General features: G+C 39.1%; 1 protein-coding gene across 6 annotated transcripts in view; it reads right to left on the bottom strand.

Moving 5' to 3' along the window:
* The window catches only part of ARNT (aryl hydrocarbon receptor nuclear translocator), an 84,513-nt gene that overhangs the window by 28,235 nt on the left and 30,324 nt on the right, over window positions 1-25,954 (bottom strand). For 3 of the 6 annotated variants that reach the window (XM_064282541.1, XM_064282540.1, XM_064282539.1), the window contains exons 2-6: window positions 18,291-18,402; window positions 12,251-12,295; window positions 6,968-7,012; window positions 3,183-3,227; window positions 898-1,111 (exon numbers count right to left, since the gene is read on the bottom strand). In XM_064282541.1, the coding sequence (XP_064138611.1) occupies window positions 898-1,111; window positions 3,183-3,227; window positions 6,968-7,012; window positions 12,251-12,295; window positions 18,291-18,402 (461 nt within the window). Of the gene's footprint in view, window positions 1-897; window positions 1,112-3,182; window positions 3,228-5,388; window positions 5,571-6,967; window positions 7,013-12,250; window positions 12,300-18,290; window positions 18,403-25,954 lie in introns of those variants that run through there. The other 3 variants (XM_064282544.1, XM_064282542.1, XM_064282543.1) reach the window with 2 other exon arrangements.

Consider the following 25,954-nt stretch of genomic DNA (forward strand, 5'->3'; position numbering starts at 1 on the left):
TTTTTTTTTTAAATAATCAAAATAGAACATGGCTTCTTTACTCCTAGAAGTCTTCCCGGACCATTCTTATCTGGTTTGGTCATTCCACTCTCTTTAACCATCTCTCTAGTACGTATCTATCTAATTCCATATAAATTATTAACACATTTTTTAAAGGATTTCTTCTCTGTATTAATTTTCCTATCATTTTTCACTTATGTATTTATCCTGCCATTCACAAATTATATCCAGACTAAGTTCCTAAAAGGCAGGAAATGTTTCTGCCCTCTCTGTATTTCTCACAGTGTATCAAATGTGACAAATCATATCCCTGAGCAAAAACAACTGCCTGTTGGACACCTTTCATCACTAAAACTGAAAGCTGCTTCAGGGATAAGAAGCAGATTTCTCCCATCCTCTATGAACCTAAAGCCTAATAAGACGACAAGTTCCATGGACTTACCAGTTGCTCAGTAAAAATTTAAGGGTGTTGTAAAAGAAAAATCAAAGCTGTCATCAAAGAATTCCCTTAGTCATGCCCTCTCCCTGTGACTCTGCTGTTCCTCTTCCACCTTGTGGCTGTATTCATGAGCCAAATTCTAAAATACCTATCAGCTTGCTAAATGGTGTTCACCAGTCTTCTCTAATTCTCACTGCCCCAACACTAATAAATGCTACAACCAGGGATCAAAAAAAGGAGCCAAGTGTCCATTTTTAGAGAATCTCACTTTACCATGGTCTGAATTTTTCCTGAAGAGCTGAATTCTTGTCTTTCAAGCAGTCTACAAACATAGTTCTGCCCTGACTTCCGTTAAAATACACTACTCAGCATTACGGTCATTCATCTCAAAAAGAAGAAAACTTCTAACAGATTCACCCAGATCCTAAGAATCCCTCAGTGCTGTGGGTCCCAGAGACCTGATCAGTGAGGAAAGATGGCTTGTAGGTGCCATCAGTGGATGTGTTGCCAGTTCCCCGCAAGGACTTCATATGAGAAACTGCCATGCGTAAGATGGTTAGCTTGTCAGGTTTTCGAGCCAGGGCACTACAGGTGGGCACCATGTCCGACAGTTCTGTGATGTAGGCTGTCATCTTGTTTCGTCGCCGCCGTTCAATTTCACTATGATTTTCCCTGCATGAAGAGAGAGGAGAAACCCCATCCAAGTGGTTACATCTGGCCATTTGGTAGCAGGAAGAACGGCATGGATACCAGTAAGCTGCTGAGAAATGTGGTGTTTAGATTTAGTGGTATCTAACCCTCAGAAGTTAGAATAAGGTTTGCCAACTTTCTCATGCAGAGCAAGCATGGAACAGAAACTAATGAGTCAGACAGAACACAAGCAGATGCCAGAAATTCCCTTTAGTTCCTAGAAACTCCACTTCCTATGTAAATTACCACTGCTTTGGAACAAAAAATGTTTTAAAAAAATGGTAGTATTAAAAAATGTTGATTTCACTCACTTAAGTTCCTGAGAGACAAATAATCTCAGTTTGGTGGACCCCACGTTTACTAATTCAACATTTTAATTCATATTTTAAAGAAATACAAAATGACCAGTTTTTTCCCAACACAACTATGTTGGCAAGCAGCTGATACGAGATTCAATAGTACAAATTCCACTGTCTATAAAACATTATTTCATTCTAAGCTTCTCCCTTACTCCCAACGCTAGAAGACAAAATTGGAAAATTGTGAAGTTTTATTTACCCCACTAATTCACAAAGGCCTACTTTGTATATCTGGGTCTGGTGCCAGTGCACTGAGCTTCTCAAGAGGCTTCAAGATAACATCTGCTAGATGTCCCTCACCAAAAACCAAACCAAACCCATTGCCATCGAGTTGATTCCGGCTCATAGTGACCCTATGGGTCCCCAGTCTGGAACAAAGTGACCTGGGAGGTAGTAGTATAGTGGGAGTAGAGTGGGTAGAATGCTGAAAGGCCTGAAAATAGACAATTTGGATCTAACTAGGGAAAGCAGATCATATCTCCAACACTGATTTCCTCAAAATTGAGAGAGAATGATATCATCATGAAAATAATCCAGTAGTTTCCAAACTGGATTCCTGAAAAGCCCTATAGGTTCCTCAGTTTCCTCCATGGGGATGCCTCAAGGAGAGAACCAAACAACATGCCACCTCTCTGCTTCTACTTAATCTCTTTATTTAATTCTACTTTCACTTAAGGATTGTGTTTTAACAAAAGTTTTGCAGCAAAAAAAAAAAAAAAAGACAGCAAACTACTAATCTGACATAAAACTCTTTTTTAAAGAAACTAAAGTCAAGTGATTAAGTCATTTTTCCAAAGGTTGCCCTCTTTCCCAGTCCAATGCTTTTCCCATCACATCATGCCATTTCAGTTTTTCTGAAGAATGAAATGGTGAGCAGGAGACACGGGCTGAAGTGGCAGCAAAGGAGCTTGTAGCTCAGCTGAAAGAGGTAAACAATAGATAATAGGGAGGAAAATTACCAAAAATAAGTGTCAGCATTAATGATCCATCTCTTACCCAATCATTCCAAATCACAGAGACCAAAACACAGATAGTGTGGGCAGAGTATTTCTTCTGCAGTATTTCTTAAACTATGGACACAGTCTACAAAAAGAACTCTGGAGTCTCCTTTCCAAACAGCAAAAGGTCTCACCACTTAGGTCCATACTTAATTACTTTGCCCAAGACACATAAACAAAGCGCTCATCTCCCTACTATCTGAAAGATTTCTGACCCTCAAGTCCAAAAGGCTGGTTTTCTCAACAGCCACATGAAGGCCACTGAAACTTCTCTGGGAAACCATAAGAAAATTCAATCACCAAAGCAAAACCAGCGCTGCTGAGTCTACACGGGAAAGTAAGAGTTTTCTAGAGATATGGAATAAATTCTGAGGTCTAAATACTGAGAGCTAATCATGAACACTGGTGTATTTATTGATTTTCTAATAAAAAGAGTGTGTTTCCCTGCTAAAACACTAACTGGCACAGCTGCATTATTTCTAAAAGCTTTCTGTTCTGTGAAACTTTAGTGCTAAGACACAGAGAAAACTACAATGCACCCATTTTCTGATAGGAGAAGCCAAAATAAATCTTGTCCTCTCTTGCCACAGAGAAAGGCCAAACAGGAAGGAAAGGGGAAGAAAACAGCAGAGTAGGGAAAGGACAGAGAAAGCAGCATCATCTGCTTCATCATGCCAAAAGACACTGTTCTCCTACCTGGCGAGTCTCTCTTTATCCGCAGAGCTCTGCTCATCATCCGACCTAAAAACAGAATTAATGAACTAAGCTAAAATCAAAATAAAAAGAAAAAGGAAAGGAGAGGAAAAAAACAAGAAAAGAAAATCGAAAAGAGACAGAGAAGGGGGGGCTGGGGAAATGGAAATGTGGGCAAGAACCTACAAAGTCACCTGTCAGGATAAAGAAAAAGTACAGGACAAAGGTCAACATAAAAGCAATGCCAGTATTTACGGTAAATTAACATGATTTGAACACAGAAAGCATTTTGCTAATAAATCTCTGTAGAGACCAAGGATATACTGAATTTATGGGGACCAACCAAGAAATTTAGGAGGATCATTCTCACAAACTGCTCCTAATCTGGAAAGAGATGATATCCACACATGCTATTCTATAAGAAAAAATTAAAAAACAAAGAGCAAATCACAAGTGTGTTAAACAAGTAATCACAAATACAATCACACACACACTCAAGACAAAATAATGAACCAGGTTTCACTAGACAAATTATATAAATAAAACTAAGAACTGTTTCTGTTTTTAAAGTTTCTGTTGTATACCCTTTCTCCCCCTCAGTTCAGTGAGTAGCGCCTGGGGTCTTAAAAGCCTGCATGCGGCCATTCAAAATACACTTGGTCTCTATTTACCCGGAGCAGCAGAGAAAGAAGGAGACTCAGGTATCAGAGAAGGATATAACCGCAAGTCTAGCTGCCTCCATGCGCTACTGCCTCCCTTTCTCATAAGACCTGAAGAACTGGATGGTGCCTGGCTACCATTACTGAATATTTTGATCAAAGACTCAAGAGATGAGTCCTAATCAAAAGAAAAAAATATGTGGAACACAATTTCATATTTCTTATAGAATCCAGACTTACCAGACTCACTGAGGCTGAAGGAACCCCCATTTCTGATGCCCTGAGAAACTTTGAACCTTGAACTGAAACTACCCCAAGTCATCTTCAAGCTAAACAAACAGTTTAGCTGAATTACTAAAGAATGTTCACCTCGAGCACTGCACTCTTTTAAAGAGTTATCTGTATCAGATCAAAGTGACAACAGTAGCTCCAAAGCATTGATGAGTAATTTATAAGGCAGTGAGTCTAAATCAATGGTGGTGAAATAATATGGGAAGAGAAGTTAGAATGGTGATATAACATGAAGAATCTGACCAATGTCACTCAACTATACAAGTTGGAATTGCTGAATGGGTGCATGATCTTCTGTGTATACTTTCACCAAAACTAAAAAAAAAAAAAAAGAACTAGGTTTCTGGTATATCCGCTATCACTGATCTGTCCCCGCAATTGTTCTTAATTTCTATTCAGTCACTTCCCATTTCTCTGCAATTGCTGGATCCTCAGGAACAACTCCCTCTGCCCTGGAGAGGGATGCAAAGGATTGCCAGTACATTACTCTGGAAAACTGAGAAACTGTAAGGATGGGTGGCAACTGAAGAAACCTAAAGGTGTTGCTGGGCCAGGGTACCAGTAATCAATTCCACATATATGTGCTAATGTCATATATACGCACACACACACATCTAGATAGATATGCATATATATAAAGCCACTGATTAGAAGACTCAAATAAAATAAGTTCAAACTATGACATTAACAGACTGAAAGACTATTAGGCTATAAAAATTGACAAGTAAAATGACTTAAACAACATATGGAAAAGTTTCTATAAAATGATCAACAAAAAAACACACACACAAAATAACACAGTAACGAACAGTGAGAACCATGTAAAAATTTATGTATACATTCTGATGAGAAGAGAAAGGGAACTAAGTAAACATTAGAATTTAATGTTCATTGGATTATTTTTTCTTGATAGTTCCTTAGCAAACGATAAATCATTCTTCCAGAAAGTTGAGAAAATTCAAACATTTTCAGCTTTTGAAGCCCCTCTACTGAATTTTCAAGGATATGTGAGGTGAACTAGCTTAACAAATCATATCTTAAAGAAATGAGTTCTGTTGTTTGAAAGAAAGTTAAATACCTAAAATTCCTATTACTACAGATCCACCACTTCTTATCCATTTTAATATTTTTGACTGAAATGTATGAATGTCTTAGTTATCTAGTGCTGCTGTAACAGAAATACCACAGGTGGATGGCTTTAACAAAGAGAAATTTATTCTCTCACAATCTAGGAGACTAGAAGTTCAAAATCAGGGTACCAGCTGCAGGGGAAGGCTTTTTCTCTGTCGGCTGTGGGGAAAGGTCCTCATCATCAATCTTTCCGTGGTCTACAAGCTTCTCAGTGCAGGGACTCCGGGTCCAAAGATGCACTTCCCTCCTGGTTCTTCATTCTCGGTGGCATGAGGTTCCCCGCCTCTTTGCATGCTTCTCTCTCTCATATCTCAAAAGAGAGTGACTCAAGATACAAACTAATCCTTTATATTGAGTCTCGCCTCTTTAACACAACTGCTTCTAATCCTGCCTCATTAACATTACAGAGGTTAAGATTTACAACACATAGGATAATCACATCAGGTCACTAAATGGTGGACAATCACACAGTACTGGGAATCATGGCCTAGACAAGTTAATACACATTTTTGGGAGAAACAATTCAATCCATAACAATGAATGTATAAATACATTAAGCAGAACAAATGAAGACTAAATAGCATGTCATGTTTTCATAATTTTTTGGAATTTTAGTCAAGTGACTATGAACCTGTACCACTACTACTATTCGATGGCTTGACTTCCTAATGCAGGTTGAAAAATTATTCCTTGCATATACATGATTAAACTCTCATTTTAAAGATGGTTCACATCTTAAAGACTTTACAAGTATCTACTTCAATTAGCTTTGATAAATAAATTTTTCTTCAAAAAGTCTTAAATTCTCTCCTTTTCCTACTGTCATTAACACCACTTTATAGCTGTCTTATTTATTCAGCAGACTCCTATCTACCTCCCTGACTACAGTCCTCTTCAGTCTATCCTATATACTTCTACCACAGAAATAGCCCTACGAAGTATTTTGCAGATTACTCTTCTAATTCAAAACCTGTGAGAGCATCATACTGCTTCAGAGTAGTTTTTAACTACTCTACCTGATATTTCTTGGTCCCTGGACCAGTAGCAGCATCAATGAATAATTAAATCAGAAAATTAATACATAACTGAATAATTCATTGCTCAATTAAGCACCAGATTCTAAAATAATGGATTTTCATTTTTCTTAGGTGGCTGCAAACTTGATTTTTAAGGAACATAATTCACTGCTTAATAATATATTAGTGTAAACTTTCTGAAAATAAAACCAGTATCTGAGTTGAGAAGGATTTACTGTTTAATAGAAAGCAGAGTTTGTTTTTTTTTTTCATTATCTTGACAGGTAATTTAAAGAAAGTTAAGTTTATTTTAATCAAAACTCGTGTCAATGCAACCTCAGTCTCCACAAGAACTGTTTCTTTGTTGTCATTTTTAAAAGACTAAAACCATTATGTGCACAGATTTTGTAGACCTATTTAATAATAAATACAACCAAGAAATCCCTATGGTTTGTGTTCCTGGGGATGCCAGAAAGCACATTGCTATCTATCACATATATAAAAATCACTGTGTAATATATGCCATTAGTTTGAAATCATGTCATCTGAACATAATTCTAAGATGAAGTTTCATCAGCTTTCAGAACAGGAGACTGGACAGAGAAACTCACTTTTGACCAGATAAAGTTAACATTCAGGGTGTTCAAATTTCCTGCCCCACCACACAGACCACCATACTCTACTACCTTACCTGGCAAACCGCTCCTTATCATTAGACATCTGGTCATCATCACACCTGGAGGAGAAAAAAGGGTTAGTTTAAAGCATTACCCTTGTTGTATCTACTTCCCTCTGAACAGAAAACTAGAAAGGGATAAAAACATTCAACAGAAAAAAAAGCCAATGGAAAAACATCACAAAGCAGAAGAGGTAACAACAGCCTCCCCGAGAACTTTAAAAACCATCACTATTATTCGTCAAGTTTTCTGAGGTCTCTATACCCCTTACTTATCGGCACTCCAAAACAAGATGATGATCTCATGAGGACACTCTGACTGCCCTGTCAGCACCACTCTGAGGTTGGGAATAGTTTTAAGTTATGATTTAAACAATGCACTTCATCTCCTTGATCAAGGAAATGCAATCCATTCCTCCAAACAACTTCTACTTAATAGGCAGATAAATCCTGTTTGCTACTCCAGAAACTGTGAAGGAGGATATGTTGAGGGAGGAAGACCTAACTCTAAAAACACTGTACTGCTTTCTGGATGATCTACATTTTTTTCTTACTGCCATAGGATACAGCAACAAATTCTGTCAACTTTGGGCAGAAAGTATTTTGGGGATATAGGTAAGTGTCACAAAATTTGCAAAGTTAAACCAGTTATTAAATTAGAGCCTCGGTATACTGCCCGTTCATAGGTTATAAATCCTCAACTAATTTGCCTTCATGAATTTTCAATGTTTCTGGGCAAATTTGGAGATGTGATAGAATTTCAGCTCAAGGGCAAATGGTGTGTTTCTAGGACACAAAATATACTATAAATCAGACACGATAAACTCCTATTGAGAACAAGTGACCTAAGGTAAAATAAGAAACTTATACTTTACATGTTAATCTTGAATCAAGAATGAGTCTTCTAGATCCCTGCTACTCAAGGCGTGGGACCAAAAGTTGCAGCATCACCTCGGAAACTTTCAGAAATGCAGTTATCTTGGGCCCTAACCTAGACTCACTGAGTCAGAATCTTCTCATCAAGAATCCTAGGTCGATTTGTATGCACATTTCAGTTTGAAAAGCACTACTCTAGATAGTAACAGGGGGCTTTGGTGGTTCAGTGGTAGAATTCTCGCTTTCCATGCAGGAGACCCATAGGCCAGGTAGTACAGTGGTTAAAGCACTCGGCCACTAACCAAAAGGTCAACAGCTTGAACCTACCAGCTGCTCTGGGGGACAAAGATGTGGCAGTCTGCTTCCATAAAGATTTACAGCCTTGGAACCCCTATGGGGCAGTTCGACTCTGTCCTGTAAGTCCTTATGAATCAGAAATGAATTGATGGCAGTAGTTTTGGGTTTTCATATGCAGGATACCCAGGGTTGGAACCAATGCACCCCCTGCATAGCTACTACCCATCTTTCAGTGGAGGCTTGCATGTTGTTTTGATGCTGAACAGATTTCAGCAGAGCTTCTAGACTAAAACAGACTAGGAAGAAAGGCCTGGCAATCTACTTCCAAAAATCAGTCAATGAAAACTCGATGGATCATGACAGCCTGATCTGCAACTACTCAGGGGATGGTGCACGACTGGACAGCATTCTGTTTCGTTGTGCATGAGGGTGCAATGAATCAGGAACCGGCGGCAGCCAACAGCAACAAAGATACTAATAACCCTGATACTGTACCTAGAGTTTGAAAGCCTTGATACTCTTAAAAACTACTTTATAGATGTCTGGAGAATATAACAAAACAACAGGTGAACAAAGTAATGCATAAGATGGAAAGAGATAATAAACTACAAGTGTCAAAAGTAGCATCTATCGAGGAGTTTTAATATTCAATTTACAGATACACTGTAAAGAAAGCTTCCACTCCTTGACCAGGGTGAAAATTCCAGTTGTTTAAAAAAAAAGGAATTTGGTGATTCAAATAAAGAAATTTGGTAATCCTCTCAGGCATTAGGACCCATTTGGTAAGATGAATTGTCATAGTCTTTTTCTTTTTTAATAATTTTTATTGTGCTTTAAGTGAAAGTTTACAAATCAAGTCAGTCTCTCACGTATAAACTTATATACACCTTACTTTACTACACACTCCCAATTACTCTACCCTCAATGAGACAGCCCGCTCCCTCCTTGCAGTCTCTCTTTTCGTGACCATTTTGCCAGCTTCTAACCCCCTCTGCCCTCCCATCTCCCCTCCAGACAGGAGAGGCCAACATAGTCTCAAGTGTCCACCTGATGCAAGTAGCTCACTCCTCATCAGCATCTCTCTCCAACCCACTCTCCAGTCCAATCCATGTCTGATGAGTTGGCTTCAGGAATGGTTCCTGTCCTGGGCCTAAAGAAGGTTTGGAGACCATGACCACCAGGGTCTTTCTAGTCTCAGTCAGACCATTAAGTCTGGTCTTTTTATGAGAATTTGGGGTCTGCATCCCACTGTTCTCCTGCTCCCTCAGGGGTTTTCTATTGTGTTCCCTGTCAGGGCAGTCATCAGTTGTGGCCGGGCACCATCTAGTTCTTCTTGTCTCAGGATGATGTAGTCTCTAGTTCATGTAGCCCTTTGAGACAGTCTTTTTTTAAGGTTGGGGGGAAAGGACACATGAACCTCTCTTTGGATTTGCATATAGTTGATGACTAATGGATTTTGTGGAAATGGAAGCAATGATCAGGGCTAGAGTTGAGTTAACTGACAGGTATAAATAATATTGGTTGCCTCCACACCTTTTATATACACAACACAGCTCCACTATTAGCATCTATCATTAATTGTTGTTGTTAGTTGCCATCCAGTCGACTCTGACTCATGGCGACCTTACCTTATATATAACAGAACAAAATGTTGTCCGGTCATGCACCATCTTCATTATTGTTAGTGTCTTAGTTACCTAGTGCTGCTATAACATAAATACCACAAGTGGTGGCGTTAACAAACAAAAATGTATTTCCTCATAGTTTAGGAGGCTAAAAGTCCAAATTCAGGGCACCGGCTCTAGGGGAAGGCTTTTTCTCTCTGTCAGCTCTGGGGAAAGGTCCTTGTCTCTTCAGCTCTATTCCCTGGCTCCTCAGTGATCTTCATGTGATGTGGCATCTATCTTCCCCTACTTCTGCTTGCTTCTCTATGCCTAATCTCTTTTTTATATCTCAAATGAGACTGATTCAAGCCACACCCTACACTAATACTACCTCACTAACATAACAAAGAAAACTCCCAAGTGGGATTATAACCACAGATATAGGGGTTAGGATTTACAACACCTATTTTGGGGGGACAGAACTCAATCCATAACAGTTGGTATGCTCAAATCCATTGCTGCAGCCATTGTGTAGTACCCTCCAACCTAGGGGGCTCATCTTCCAAGCACTATATTGGACAATATTCTGCTGAAACCTGTGTACCATGGGTGAGCCTACTGGTATTCAAAACACCAGTCATATAGCTTCCAGCATCACAACAACACATAAGCCACCACAGTAAAATAAAACTAACAGATGGGGGTGGATCATTATAATTAGGCATTCTCAGTTGGAGGAATTTCCACTAGTGCTGTTTAAAAAAGTCTATCCTTCCCCAGGAATCTCTTCCCCTTGTCACATTTTTTGAGACTATTTAAGGTAAACTGTCAAGAGCCCTTTTGGAGCATTACTTTTATCTGCAACTATTTCTTCATGGGGGCCAACTTATGGTTGTTGTTTCCAAGAGTATCTGGCAGCGCTCAGCAATTAATCAGCAGCTACAAATACAAGCCTTAGCTTCAAACATTACAACAGAAAAAAAGATGTTACTGACTACACTAAGTACTATAAAACCAAACAATGCCAAGCAATTTACAATATGGGTATCCTTTGTGTAAAAACTGGGGACATTATGAGCGTAACGTGCACACATACACATTTATCTGTTATCTATACACTTATGCATTGAGTATTTCTAGAAGGATACTCAATAAACTGGCAACTGTAGATGTCTAAGGGGAAGTGAAATGAAGATGTATTTTCACTGTACATAATTTTGTACTGTTTAGAAATTCTGAAATACAAACATAGTACTTTTTCCAACTTAAAAAAAAAACTTAGTTAATAAAACACACTAATGAATAAGTGGAATGAAATCTGGGCACTTACACAAATAAATAATTTTTATAAGGGCTCCTTTATTTTGGAAACCCTGGTAGAGTAGTGGATTAAGAGCTACAACTGCTAATGAAAAGGTCAGCAGTTCAAAACCACCAGCTGCTCCTTGGAAACCCTACGGGGCAGTTCTACTCTGTCCTGTAGGGTTGCTATGAGTCGGAATTGACTCGACAGCAATGAGTTTGGTTTGGTTTTTTGTTTCATTTTATGCTAATTACAAATTAAATATACCTTGCTCTGCAATATAGAGACTACCCAGGTAATATTTTCAACTCTGGAAAGAAGAAAAGCAGATTGCAATCAAGATTATCTTCCTTTCTTTGACTCTGTTTTTCTCACTTGAAAACAAGCCAAGTAACTGATCTTCTGTGAGACTATCCCCCTTCTCACAAAGAATCACTTCATCAATATATTAAAAAGTCCACTTTCAGTACCCTAAAAGATTCATCACTCAAGGAAGCAAATTCCAATTCCTGTTCTGTAGGGGGAGTCAACAGGTATCAGAGGGTATGACAGATTAGTACATTAATGATCGCCCAGCAAAGAATGCCTCACAGTTTCCACTCCCTTGTGTAGCCCTACCCCCTCTCCATTCAGGACCTGGACACAGGGCTTGCTTTGGCCAATGGGATGCCAGCAAATGGGATACAAAAGTAGAGGCTTGGTAAGCACTTGCACACTGGAATATGCGCTTTGGACTATGGCCATCACCATGTGAAGACACTCAGTCTGGCCTCCTTGAGGATGAAACACCACACAGAGATACCTAGCCATCCCAGCTGAGCCCATCCCCAGTCAACCAGTAAGCTAAATAGTCTTAAAAGTGAATCTAGGCAACATCAGCAGAATAACCACTCTGCCAATCCATAGAATTGTGAAAAATAATAAATCGATGTTGTTGTTAAGCCACTATTGTTACACAGCAATAATTAACTGATACAAAGGGTCTTGTAAATTCTCTGTCCTTTCCTCACTGAGGCTCCTCCTCTGGAGCTATTAATAAGAATGCTTGACATTTTTCTGGGGTACAAAATATTTTATAGTTTTAAGTAAAAATTTCATAGTTTTAAGGTGAAGCACTTTCCTTGGGCCTAAGAACAAAAATATTACAAGCCAAAAGTACAAAGTTCATACATTCATTTTTAAAATCAGAAGTCTAGAGAAAGTTTTTTAAAACCTTACCTCAAGAATTTACTGTTGCCTTCTCCATCATCATCAAAATCTAGCCTGGAAAAAGCCAACAAAAAATACAGTAAACCTACTTATAATCCAGAACATTAAGAAATTAAAAATTCTCAATCCACAAACTATCTATACACCCACCCAAATTTATGAAGGAAAAGAAGAAGTGGCCAAAAGTCAAACAAAACTATGCTACATCAGGGCCTCTTCCTCACAGCGCCAAACTGGGCAAAGAAGTTGGACAACAGAAAAAGAGTACCTACTGCTACCATATCACTTTCCTAAGGTACCCATCCATTTATGCCTAGGTCTTGCATCAGAAGAGTAAAACTTCTACAAAAGAAGAAGTCCACTCAAAAAGGAAAAGAAAAAAATTAATATGAACAATTCAGGTCCATTTTTCATTTCTATAATCTACTCTAAGCCATGTTACTGCTTTCAGAAGCATTTTTCAAAATAGCAACGTAATACATAAGTGATTTAAGACTTAAGAAGGTTACTGAATAATGCTTCTTTCTTTCATTCATCTAATAAACATGAAATATATATTACATTTAAGACACTGTGCTAGGCGAGGTGAAAACAGGAAGCCTGCCCTCAAGGGGCTCTGTGCCAAGACAAATACAAATATAAAACAAGTGAGAATAAGAAAGTGCCACGTGAGGAGTACGATCCACATGGCATAGAGATTTAGTGAAAGAAGAGGTGATTTTCATTTTAGGAAATTAGAGAAGATTATAGGTAACAGGGTAGGCAAATCACCTTTTAATCTCTGTACTTTATTAAACTATTACTCATGTTACCACCTTAATCTAGTGATCACACTTGGCATCTCTACTAATAGAACGACCTGATATTATGGATCTCTAGATGAGCTGCAAATGAAGTACACAGCATCAGATCTCAAAGTATTTGTTCCTCTTTTGCCTTCCTGTAATCCATGATCATCTGTCAAAACCCTACCCATCTACCCAATAACTTAAAGAAATAACTATAAACACAGAAAAAAGCTTATGTACGAAGATGTTTATTGTAGAATTATATATAATGGCAAAATCTTCAAAACAACTTAAAAGTTCTAAAATAAGAATTAAGTACTTCATGGACTAATATACAGTCACTAAAAATTATGTTTACAGAGAATATCTAACAACATGAAAAAAGGTTATTATATGTGATTGGGTGAAAAGACCAGGCTACATATACTACATAATTATAAAACCATTAAAAAAAATCTCTGTAAAGCATATAGAGAGTTATTAAAAAAAAAAAAGAGTTAGATGACTCTGGGTAGTAGAATTATTACCATTTTATTCTTCCTTCTAGTTTCCTATGTTTTCCAATCTTTTTTTAAAAGAATGTATACAGGCATACATCAGAGATATTGCAGGTTCAGTTCCAGACCACCAAAATAGTATAACAATAAAGTGAGTCACGTGAATTTTTTGGTTTCCCAGTGTATATAAAACTTATGTTTACACTATACTGCAGTCTATTAGGAGCCCTTGTGGCGCAGTGGTTAAGAGCTCACTTGCTAACCAAAAGGTTGGTAGTTCAAATCCATCAGCAGCTCCCTGGAAACCCCACGGTGCAGTTTTACTCTGTCCTATAGGGTCACTATGAGTTAGAAGTGAATCAGTGGCAATGGGTTTTTTTTCCCTTTTTTGGTAGTCAAGTGTGCAATGGCATTATGTCTTTAAAAAATGTACATAATTAAAAAATACTTCATTGCTAAAAAATGCTAACCATCATCTGTGCTTTCAGTGAGTCATAATCTTTTTGCTGGTCAAGGGTCTCGCCTCAAAGTTGATAGCTGCTGACTGATCAGCTGCTGGCTGCTGAAGGCTGGGGTGACTGGCAATGTCTTAAAACAATGAAGTCTGCCACACTGGCTGACTCTTACTTTCATGAAAGATTTCTCTGTAACATGCGATGCTGTTTGATAGCAGTTTACCCACAGTAGAACTTCTTTCAAAATTGGAGTCAATCCTCTCAAACCCTGCCCCTGCTTTATCGAATAAGTTTATGTAATACCCTAAATCCTTTGTTGTCGTATGTTCACAGCATCTTCACCAGGAGTAGATACCATCTCAAGAAACCACTTTCTTTGCTCATCCATAGGAAGCAACTCCTCATCTGTTAAAGTTTTATCATGAGATTGCTGCAATTCAGTCACATCTTCAAGCTTCACTTCTGCATCTAGTTCTCTTGCAATTTCTACCACGTCTGTAGTTACTTCCTCCACTGATGGTCTTGAACCCCTCAGTCATCCATGAGGGTTGGAATCAACTTCTTCCAAACTCCTGTTAATGGTGATATTTTGACCTCCTCCCATGAATCATGAACGTTCTTAATGGCACCTAGAATGGTGAATCCTTTCCAGAAAGTTTTTTATTTACTTTACCCAGATCCATCAGAGGAAATCATAATCTATGGCAGCTACAGCCTTATGACATGTATTTCTCAAATAATAAGATGGAAAATCAAAATTACTCCTTGATCCATGGGCTACAGAATGGATGCTGTGTTAGCAGGCATGAAAACAACATTAATCGTGTACCTCTCCATCAGAGGTCAAGGGTGACTAGGTGCACTGTCAGTGAGCAGTTAATATTTTGAATGGGGAATCTTTTTTTCTGAGCAGTAGGTCTCAACAGTGGGCTTAAATTATTCAGTAAACCATGTTGTAAACACATACGCTGTCATCCAGGCTTTGGTGTTCCATTTACAGAGCACAGGCAGAGTAGATTTAGCATAAGTCTTAAGGGCCCCAGGATTTTTGCAATGGTAAATGAGCACTGGCTTCAACTTAAAGTCACCAGCTGCATTAGCCCCTAACAGGAGAGTCAGCCTGTCCTCTGAAGCTTTGAAGCCGGGCACTGACTTCTCCTCTCTGGCTGTCAGAGTCCCAGACGGCAGCTTTTTCCAGTGTAAGGCTGTTTCGTCTACACTGAAATTCTGCTGAGAAGCGCAGCTGCCCTGATCAGTCACCTCACCTAGATCTCATGGGTAACTAGCCGCAGCTTCTGCATCAGCACTTGCTGCTTCACCGTGCACTTCTACGGCATGGAGACGGCGTCTTTCCTTCAGCCTCATGAACGAACCTCCGCACGCTTCAAACTCTTCTTCTGCAGCTTCCTCGCCCCTCTCAGCCTTCACAGAATTGAAGAGAGTTAGGACCTTGCTCTGGATTAGTCTTTGGCATAAGAGAATGTTGTGGCTGGTTTGATCTTTTATCGAGACCACTAAAACTTTCTCCGTATCTGCAAGAAAGCTGTTTCGCTTTTATCATTTGTGAGTTCACTGGAACAGCACTGTTAATTTCCTTCAAGAACTTTTCCTTTGCATTCACAACTTGGCTAACTGTTTGGGGCCAAGAGGCCTAGCTTTCAGCCTGTCTCGGCTTCTGACATGCCTTCCTCACTAAGCTTAATCATCTCTAGCTTTTAAAGTGAGGGACATGTGACTCTTCTTTCATTTTAACACTTAGAGGTTGTTGTAGGGTTATTAATTGGCGTAATTTCAATATCGTCCTGTCTCAGGGAATAGGGAGGCCCAAGGAGAGACGGCGACAGATGGGCGAACGGTCAGTCGATGGATCAGTCAGAACACACACAACATTTATGGATTAAGTCTGCAGTCTTATATGGACATGGTTCGTGGCATCCCAAAGCAATTACAACAATAACGTCAAAGACCACTGATCACAGATCATCGTCTAATAATGAAAAAGTGTGAAATATTTCAAGAATTACCAAAATGTTACACAGAGACGTGAAGTGAAGCACACGCTACTGGAAAAATGGTGCTGACAGACTTGCTCGATGCAATGCTGCCACAAACCTTCCATTTGTAAAAATGTATTATCTGCAAAGCGCAATAAAATGAAGTATGCCTGTACAGCTTCTTCTTATAATTTTTCTGATTACCAATAATACATGTTCTTTTCAGAAAATGTGGAAAATAATGAAAACCAAAACAGAAAATAAGTCATCCATAATCCCATCAGCTAAAAATTTGATGAGTATTCTTTCAGGTTTTGCTACGTACATATGTTGTACATAATTTTCTCTGACAGATGCAGAGTATCATACATACTGTAATCTCTTCTCTCTTAATATTGTGATTTTTCTGTAAAGTATCTTTCCACAGTGTCACTTCTAATACCTGTACAGTTTAAAAATTATACTACAACTTATTCAACCAATTTCCTACTTTTGATATTTATACTGTTTCTAAAAGCTTGCTAATTACAGTCAATCATAACACAGTGTCTGAGAGAGCAGATTCTAAAGCTAAATCTCTCTAAGGTTCATATCCTAGAACTGTCACTTACTAACTCTGGAACCTTGGGTAAGTTACTTTTTCAACCTATGCCTCAGTAAATGAATTAGAATGTGTAAAGCTCTTAGGGAAACCCCGGTGGTGTAGTAGTTAAGGTCGGCAGTTCAAATCCGCCAGGCGCTCCTTGGAAACTCTATGGGGCAGTTCTACCCTGTCCTATAGGGTCACTATGAGTCAGAATCAACTCGACAGCACTGGGTTTTTGGTTTTTGCAAAGCTCTTAGACGTGTAGCAGGCGTTAATATGTTACTCGTGTTACCACCTTAACCCAAGAATCATTCTTGGCAATATTATTAGTGGAGTGAGGGAATTAAAGATTGGCTATAATACCAACATATACCTAGAAAAGAAGTGGATGAAATACTACCCATTCTTCTAGGCCCTTCTAAAGCAACCTCCTTTCTGAAGTCTTTTCTCATCTTTAACAATCAAATGTGATATTTCCATAGTCTGAAATACATAGCACTGTATTTGTTCTTCTTTTTAAAACCTTGGCATGTTTTATCTTGTGTTATATTTATGTGTATAATGATTATCCCTTTCAAACCATAAGCAACTTAAAGACAGGAAATGTGTCTTGTTTATATCTTTTATGGGTTGATTTGTGTTCCTCAAAAAAGGTATGTTCAGCTGTCTCATTAGGGGGAGAGTAATTGGGAGTGTGTAGCAAGGTGTATATGAGTTTTTGTGTGAGAGACTGACTTGATTTGCAAGCTTTCACTTTGAGCACAATGAAAATATTTTTTTTAAAAAAAAGGTATGTTCAGGTCCTAACCCCCAGTACCTGTGAATGTAACCTTATTTGGAAATAGTGTTTTTGCAGATGTAATTAGCTGACAGGAGGCCATACTGAAGTAGAGTGAGCTCTAATCCAATATGACAAATGTCATTAGAGGAAAAGAAACACAGAGCTAGAGAAACAGAGAGAACACCACCTAAAGAGCAAAGGTGAGATTAGAGCAATGCACCTATAAGTCAAGGAATACCAAGACTGTCAGCCATCACCAGAAGCTAGGAGAGAGGCATGCAACAGATTCTCCCTCAGAGCCCTCAGAAGCAATCAACATGGCCGACACCCTGATTTTGGACAGCCAGCCTCCAGTACTGTGATAGAATAAATTTCTGTTGTTTTAAGTCTCCCAATTTATTAATTATTGCTGTAATTAATTACAGCAACCCTAGGAAACTAATACAGTATCCTTCTAGCAATCAGCACAATGCTTTAGAGGCTAAGCAGGTATTTAATACTTTTGGAACTAAACGTACTCTGCATTTAAAACCAAGAAACATGTCAGTAACGTAGAGGAGAAATATTGTAGGGTTCAGTATTCTATACATTCTGAAAAGTAAGACTCCTATTAAAATGGTTTTGAGAATGCAGACACAAAGCTTAATGAAAGCAACAAACTGTTTCTGCAGCAAAAGCGAAATCTCTGGGCTTAGTCACAGTCCTTTACCCTGCAGAGATCTTTGGTTAAAAAAAAAAGAAAAAAAAACTGCTTATGAGAAACTTAGACTAAAAACACCAATTTTATATAAGGTCACATCCAAGGACTAGACGGAGTTGTATGACAGCAGTATAGTTAAGTAACCAGCTGAAGTAAGAGGGTAAGGAATAGCCAAGTGGGTTCAGCAACTACCTAAATCAGGTTAGTTTATAAGAGAGACAATCTTGATAGTCTATACCCAAGCTCACCCTGGTCGCCGCTTAATAGCCCTCTGGACAATAACCCCTCCGCCTTGAATCCCAGGCCCAGAGTTTCCAGAGGCAATGGCTGGTCCCAGTGACGGTACATCTGATGTCATTTCTGTCAGAGAAAACAGGAAATACACTTTTAAAAAAAAAAAGGGTCCTTGCTTATTACTACAACATCAAGTTGGCTAGAAGAAAAGTTAAAGCTATGGGTAAAATCTAAGTTGTCCGCTAAAAAACCCAAACACTCAGACCTACACACATATAAAAAACACACACACATAAAATTGGTTTGTGCATTTCATTCATGTAACATATATTTATAACTCAGCTCCTTTTATGTATCTTATCTGGAAAATACAGAAAATCCCAAAGGTAAAAATCATCAAAATTCAAACACTTAAAAAAAATCGTACAGAGTAAAACAAAATCACTCCTCATGTCTCCCTTTCCTGCTGCCGTGCTCCTCCTCTTTCCTTCTAATCAGTCTCATCCGAGAGATAATCACTGTTGAATACATCTTATCTTCTCATTTTTTCTTTCTAGTTTGCATATACTCATCTCTATAATCAAAAACAAGCAAATTTTTTCCTTAATAAAAACGGAATCCTGAGCTCATTTTGATCTGCAGCTTGCTTTTGCCACATAAATATAGATCATGCATACCTAACACACGCTCAACACACATATATACCTCAGTCTTTTTTCTAACTTCACATTGTATAAACATACGTTTTATTCTACCATTTCCCAACCGAGTGTTTTTAGGTTGTTCCCAATTATAAACAATGCTCCAAAAATATTTACATATACAGCTTTAAATTCTCTTGCTGTTTAGGACAGACTCCTACAGTGGAACTCGCTGTGTCCAAGTATATAAGCATTTAAAATTTTGATAGATACTGCTAAATTACATTACAAAAAGGCTGCTACAATTTCTGCTCCTACCAATAGGATATCAGAGTACCTACTTCCTTATCAGCACTAGATGTTATACTTCTGATTATTACCAAATCTGACAGGTAAAAATGGTACCTTATTTGTTTTAATTTGTATTACCTGCCTACAAAATGAGGTTATGCTTCTTTTTTATGTTTACTGGTTATCTGAAATCAGTGATGTGACTCTTCACATCTTTAATATTTTTATGCTGAACATTATCTGTCTTTCTCTAATTTATGGGATCTTTATCAGAATATAAAGGCTATTAAGCCCTCTGCATACTAAAAAAAACCCAAACCCATTGCCATCGAGTCGATTTCGACTCATAACGACCCTATAGGACAGAGTAGAACTGCCCCATAGAGTTTCCAAGGAGCGCCTGGTGGATTCGAACTGCCGGCCCTTTGGTTAGCAGCCGTAGCACTTAACCACTGCGCCAGCCGGGTTTCCCCTTCGCATACTATATATTATAAATGGTTTCTCACCATCTATATTTGTCTTTAACTGTATAAACATCTATCATTTTTATGTTGTCAAATTTATAAATGTTTTTCTAAACAGTTCCTGAATTTTCTGTCTTGCTTAAGAAGGCTCCTCCACAACCTGGTTATTTCTACATTTTCTTATTTTTGTTTTTTACATTTAGATCTTTAATTTATCTAGAATTTATTTTTGTATACGGTATAAGGTAGGGGTCTAATTTTTCTTTTTTTCCATCCCAACTGCAGGCAATGGCTGGGTTAGGCCCCAATGGTCCAGCGCCATCCATCTTCAGGGCTAGTTGATTCAGCACGTGAGTTGTTACACACTCCATGGCAGATGCCGACTTCCAAGGCTACTGTCCTGATCGTCTGTATCAACCAACACCTTTTCTGGGGTGTGATGAGTGTTGGCATCGAGCACCATAACCCGGTGTTCACTCATCCCACAAAGCTTACCAAAAGTGGCCCACTAAGCACTCACGTTCCACGCCCGGCGCTCCACACCAGCGAGCCGGACTTGTTACATATTTAAAGTTTAAGAATAGATTGAGATTATTTCGGTCCCAAGATCTCTAGTCATTCACTTCACCAGATAATACTGTGCAAGAGTACCAGCTATCCTGAGGGAAACTTTGGAGGGAACCAGCTACTAGATGGTTCAATTAGTCTTTCACCCCTATACCCAGGTCAGATGACCAATTTGTACGTCAGGACCAATACAGCCCTCCACCAGAGCTTCCTCTGGCTTCACCCTGCCCAGGCATAGTTCAGCATCATTTTCACACCTCTTGTCAGTTTGTCGTACTGTGGGGGTTTGCATGCTGCTGTGACGCTGGAAGCTATGCCACCAGTTATATCAAATACCAGCAGGGTCACCCATGGTGGACAAGATTCAGCAGAGCTTCCAGACTAGGAAGAAGGACCTGGCAGTCTACTTCTAAAAGAAAAGGCCAGTGAAAACCTTATGAATAGCAGCAGAACACTGTCTGATATACTGCCGGAAGATTAGCCCCTAACTCAGGTTGGCAGACACTCCAACAATGACTAGGGAAGTAGACTTGACCTTAAAGACGTGGGTGGAGTAAAGCTTTGGGAACCTTCATTTGCTGATGTAGCATGACTCAAAATGAGAAAAAAGAGCTGTAAAGATCCATTAATAATCAGAACGTGGAATGTACACGAAGTATGAATCTAGGAACATTGGAATTTGTCAAAAATGAAATGGAACACATAAAGATCGATATTCTAGGCATTACCAAGCTGAAATGGACTGGTATTTGGCTGTTTTTAATTAGACAATCATACGGTCTACTATGCTGGGAATGAGAAATTGAAGAGGAATGGTATCACGTTCATCATCATAAAGACCATTTCAAGATCCATCCTGAAGTATAAAGCTGTCAGTGGTAGGATAATATCCACACGCCAACAAGGAAGATCAGTTAATACTATTATTCAAATTTACCCACCAACCGCTAAGGCCAAAGATGAAGAAATTGAAGATTTTTACCAACTTTTGCAGTCTGAAATTGATCAAACATGCAATCAAGACACACTGATAATTACTGGTGACTGGAACAAAAAAGTTGGAAACAAAGAAAAGGATGGGTAGTTGCAATATACGGCCTTGGTGATAGAAATGACGTTGGAGGTCACATTATAGAATTTTGCAAGGTCAATGACTTCTTCACTGCAAATACCTTTTTTCACCAACATAAACAGTGACTAAACACATGGGGACTATATACATCCTCACCGGATGGAATACACAGGGATCAAGTCAACTTCTGTGAGATGACAGAGAAGCTCAATATCACCAGTCAGAACAAGACCAGGGGTCATTGTGAAACAGACCATCAACTGGTCAAGTTGAAACTGGAGAAAATTAAACCAAGTCCAAGAGAGCCAAAATACGACCTTGAATATACTCCACCTGAATAGAGACCATCTCAAGAACAGATGTGACGCATTGAACACTGATAACTGAAGACTAGACGAACTGTGAGATGACATCAAGGACATCGTACACGAAGAAAGCAAAGATCATTAAATAGACAGGAAAGAAAAGACCAAAATGGGTATCAGAAGAGACTCTGAAACCTGCTCTTCAACGTAGAGTAGCTAAAGCAAATGGAAGAAATTATGTAAAAGAGCTGAACTGAGGATTTCAAAGGGTGCCTCAAGAAGACAATTATGATGAAATGTGCAAAGGCCTGGAGTTAGAAAACTAAAAGGAAAGAACATGCATGGCATTTTTCATGCGGAAAGAACTGAAGAGAAAATTCAAGCCTTGAGTTTCAATACTGGAGGATTCTATGGGCCCAAAAATATTCAACAACACAGGAAACATCAAAAAAAGATGGAAGGAATACACAGTCACTGTACCAAAAAGAATTGCTCTATGTTCAACCATTTCGGGAGGAAGAATATGATCAAGAACAGAAGGTGTTCAAGGAAGAAGTCCAAGCTGCACTGAAGGCACTAGTGAAAAACAAGGCTCCAGGAACTGATGGAAAACCAGAGATGTTTCAACAAATAGATGAAACACTGGAAGTGCTCACTTGTCTATGCCAAGAATTTTGGAAGACAGATACCTGACCAACAAATTGGAAGAGGTCCATATTTGTGCCCATCCCAAAGAAAGGTAACACAACAGAGTGTGAAAATTATAAAACAATATCATTAATATCATAGGGAGTAAAATTTTGTTGACGATAATTCAAAAGCGGTTGCAGCAGTACATCGACAAGCAATTGCCAGAAATTCAAGCCAGATTCAGAAGAGGATGTGGAACGAGGAATATCATTGCTGATCTGAAATGGACCTAGGCTGAAAGCAGAGAATACCAGGAAGATGTTTACCTGTGGTTTTGTTTTGTTTTTATTGTGCTTTAAGTGAAAGTTTACAAATCAAGTCAGTTTCTCATATAAAAATTTATACACACCTTGCTATATACTCCTAATTGCTCTTCCCCTAATGAGACAGCACAGTCTTTCCCTCCACTCTCTCTTTTCCTGTCCATTTGGCAAGATTCTGACCCCCTACGCCCTCCCATCTCCACTCCAGACAGGAGATGCCAACATAGTCTCATATGTCTACTTCATCCAAGAAGCTCACTCTTCACCAGTGTCATTTTCGATCCCATTGTCCAGTCCAATCCCTGTCTGAAGAGTTGGCTTTGGGAATGGCTCCCGTTGTGAGCTAACAGAAGGTCTGGGGACCATGACCTCCGGGGTCCTTCTAGTCTCACAGTCAGACCATTAAGTCTGGTCTTTTTATGAGAATTTGAGGTCTGCACCCCACTGCTCTCCTGCTCGCTCAGGGGTTCTCTGTTATGTTCCCTGTCAGAGCAGTCATTACCTGTGTTTTGACTATGCAAAAGCATCCAACTGTATGGATTGTAACAAATTATGGATAATATCGCAAAGAATAGAAATTCCAGAACACTTAATTGTACTCATGAGGAACCTGTACATAGGCTAGGAGGCAGTCATTCGAACAGAACAAGGGAATACTGCATGGTTTAAAATTAGAAAAGGTGTGTGTCAGGGTTGTATCCTTTCACCATACTTATTCAATCTGTATACTGAGCAAATAATCCCACAAAATAGACTGTATGAAGAACGCACCATCAGGACTGGTGGAAGACACGTTAACAACCTGCAACATGCAGATGACACAACCTAGCTTGCTGAAAGTGAACAGTACTTGAAGCACTTACTGATGAAGATCAAAGACTACAGCCTTCAGTATGGCTCAACATAAAGAAAACAAAAATCCTCACTACTGGATCAATAAGTAACATTATGATAAACAGGGAAAAGGCTGAAGCTGTCAAAGATTTTATTTTCCTTGGATCCAAAATCAACACCCATGGAAGCAACAGTGAAGCAATCAAATGAGACATTGCACTGGACAAATTTGCTGCAAAAGACCTCTTTAAAGTGTTGAAAAGCAAATATGTCACTTTGAGGACTAAGGTGCACCTGACTCAAGCCACGGTATTTTCAATCACCTCATATGCATGCAAAAGCTGGACAATGAATAAGGAAGACTGAAAAAAAGAACTGATGCCTTTTAATTATAGTACCTGACAAAGAATATTGAATATACCACGGACGGCCAGAAGAATGTACGAATCGGTGTTGCAAGAACTACAGCCAGAACGCTCCTTCTAAACAAGTATGGCGACGCTTCATCTAAAGTACTTTGGATGTGTTATCAGAAGGGACCAGTCTCTGGAGGAAGACATCATGTTTGGTAAAGTAGAGGGTCAGTGAAAAACAGGAAGACTCTCAACAAGATGGACTGACACAGTGGCTGCAACAATAGGCTCAAACACAACAAAACTGTGAGAATGATGCAGAACCAGGCAATGTTTCGTTCTGTTGTACAAAGGGTCCCTGTGAGTCGGAACTAACTCGACAGCACCTAACAAGAGCTCTAAATATTTTTCTTCCAAATGGGTAGCTAATTATTTCAACATCATTTGCTGAACATCCTTTCCTCACTTATCTGAAGTTTTTCTTTTGTTATACCATAAATTTCTATAGATTTTTTACTGTCTTTTTAGACTTTCATTCCGTACTAATATATTTTCCCGTTCATATACCAGCACTGAACACTTTCGATTATAGCAACTTTATAGTACATTTTCATTATCTAATAGGAAAAAGCCCTCCGTTGTCCATTAATTTATTTTTCAAAACTTTCCTATTAATGTCATACACTGACTTCTGCTCCTAGGATGATGGGAGTAGACATATGTTTCCCTATTCCTCCCAATAAGTACAACTCAAAATCCTGGACATTATATATAAAAGAAACATAAGACGACTTTTGAAGGTGGGAAGAATGCAGGCCAGCTACGGATCTCACTACTCAAAGAATGGCACGGTAGTGAGTTCCCCTGGGTTTTTTCTTTGCCTCGTATGTCCTAGACTTGAACCTGAAGAAACCGACAACCTGGAAATACCCATGGGGTACAGACAAAAACAAAAGCCTGCTCTCTACAGTCAACGGACCAGGAAAAGGGGCAGTCTAGCAGAAGAGAAAGTTCTTAGGTAGTAACCACTCAATTTCAGTCAAATCCCACGCAAAAAAACTGTGGTCCTACTTCTACCCATGCCAGCAAAGGCTGAGTAGGGAGGCTACACTTCCACCCTAACAAGGAAGTAATAACATACCCCAATACTTTCCGCAGGATGATGTCAGAGAAAGCCAAGTAGGGACCCAGAATTTTCATCCCCACTGGTTGGAAATGAAGGCCCACCTCCCACAATGTCGAAGGAGATCACATGGAGAACCTGGATTTCTACCCCCACCCAGTAGTCATGAAGTACTGCGCATCCCTCAACCCTCCACTGGGTGGTGTCAGATGAAGCACAGTGGAGAGTCAGAATTTCACACTGCCCAGTGGTGATGAAACCATTCCCATCATGATGTCAGTGGAGACAGTATGAGGAGCAGGAACGCACATCCCCACCCAGGAGTGACAAGAAGCCCCCTCCCCAAATCAACAGAGGCCACAGGCTTCTACCTCCAAGTAGCAGTAATGTGGCTACACTCCCTTCTTTCCCTGCCAAAGTGATGTCAGCGAAAGCCAGCTAAAATTGTTGTTGTTGTTGTTAGGTGCCGTCGAGTCGGTTACAACTCATACCGACCGTATGCACAACATAACGAAACACTGCCCGGTCCTGCGCCATCCTCACAATTGTTACTATGCTTGAGCCCATTGCTGCAGCTTCTGTGTCAATCCATCCGGTTGAGGGTCTTCCTCTCTTTCGCTGACCTTCTATTTTACCAACCACATGTCCTTCTCCAGGGACTGATTCCTCTGGATAATATGTCCAAAGTATATAAGACATAGTCTTACCATCCTTACTTCTAAGAAGCATTCTGGCTGCACTTCTTCCAAGACAGACTTGTCCATTCTCTTGGCAGTCCATAGAAGGTTGAAATAAGATCCAGTGTTGCATAACAGGTTTCAATCAAACATTACTCATCAGACCAACAACCTGGAAAATCTCAAACTGAATGAAAAATGACAATCAATACATGCCAACACAGAGATAACACAGATGTTAAGATAATCTGACAAAGATTTTAAAAAGAGCCATGATAAAAATGCTTCCACGAGCAATTGCAAAATAACATAAATCAAATGAAAAAATAGAAAGTCTCAGCAAAGAAACAGATGATATAAAGAAGCAAATGGAAATTTTAGAACTGAAAAACACAATA

The sequence above is a fragment of the Loxodonta africana genome, chromosome 3 (assembly GCF_030014295.1).
Source record: "Loxodonta africana isolate mLoxAfr1 chromosome 3, mLoxAfr1.hap2, whole genome shotgun sequence".
Lineage (NCBI taxonomy): Eukaryota > Metazoa > Chordata > Mammalia > Proboscidea > Elephantidae > Loxodonta > Loxodonta africana.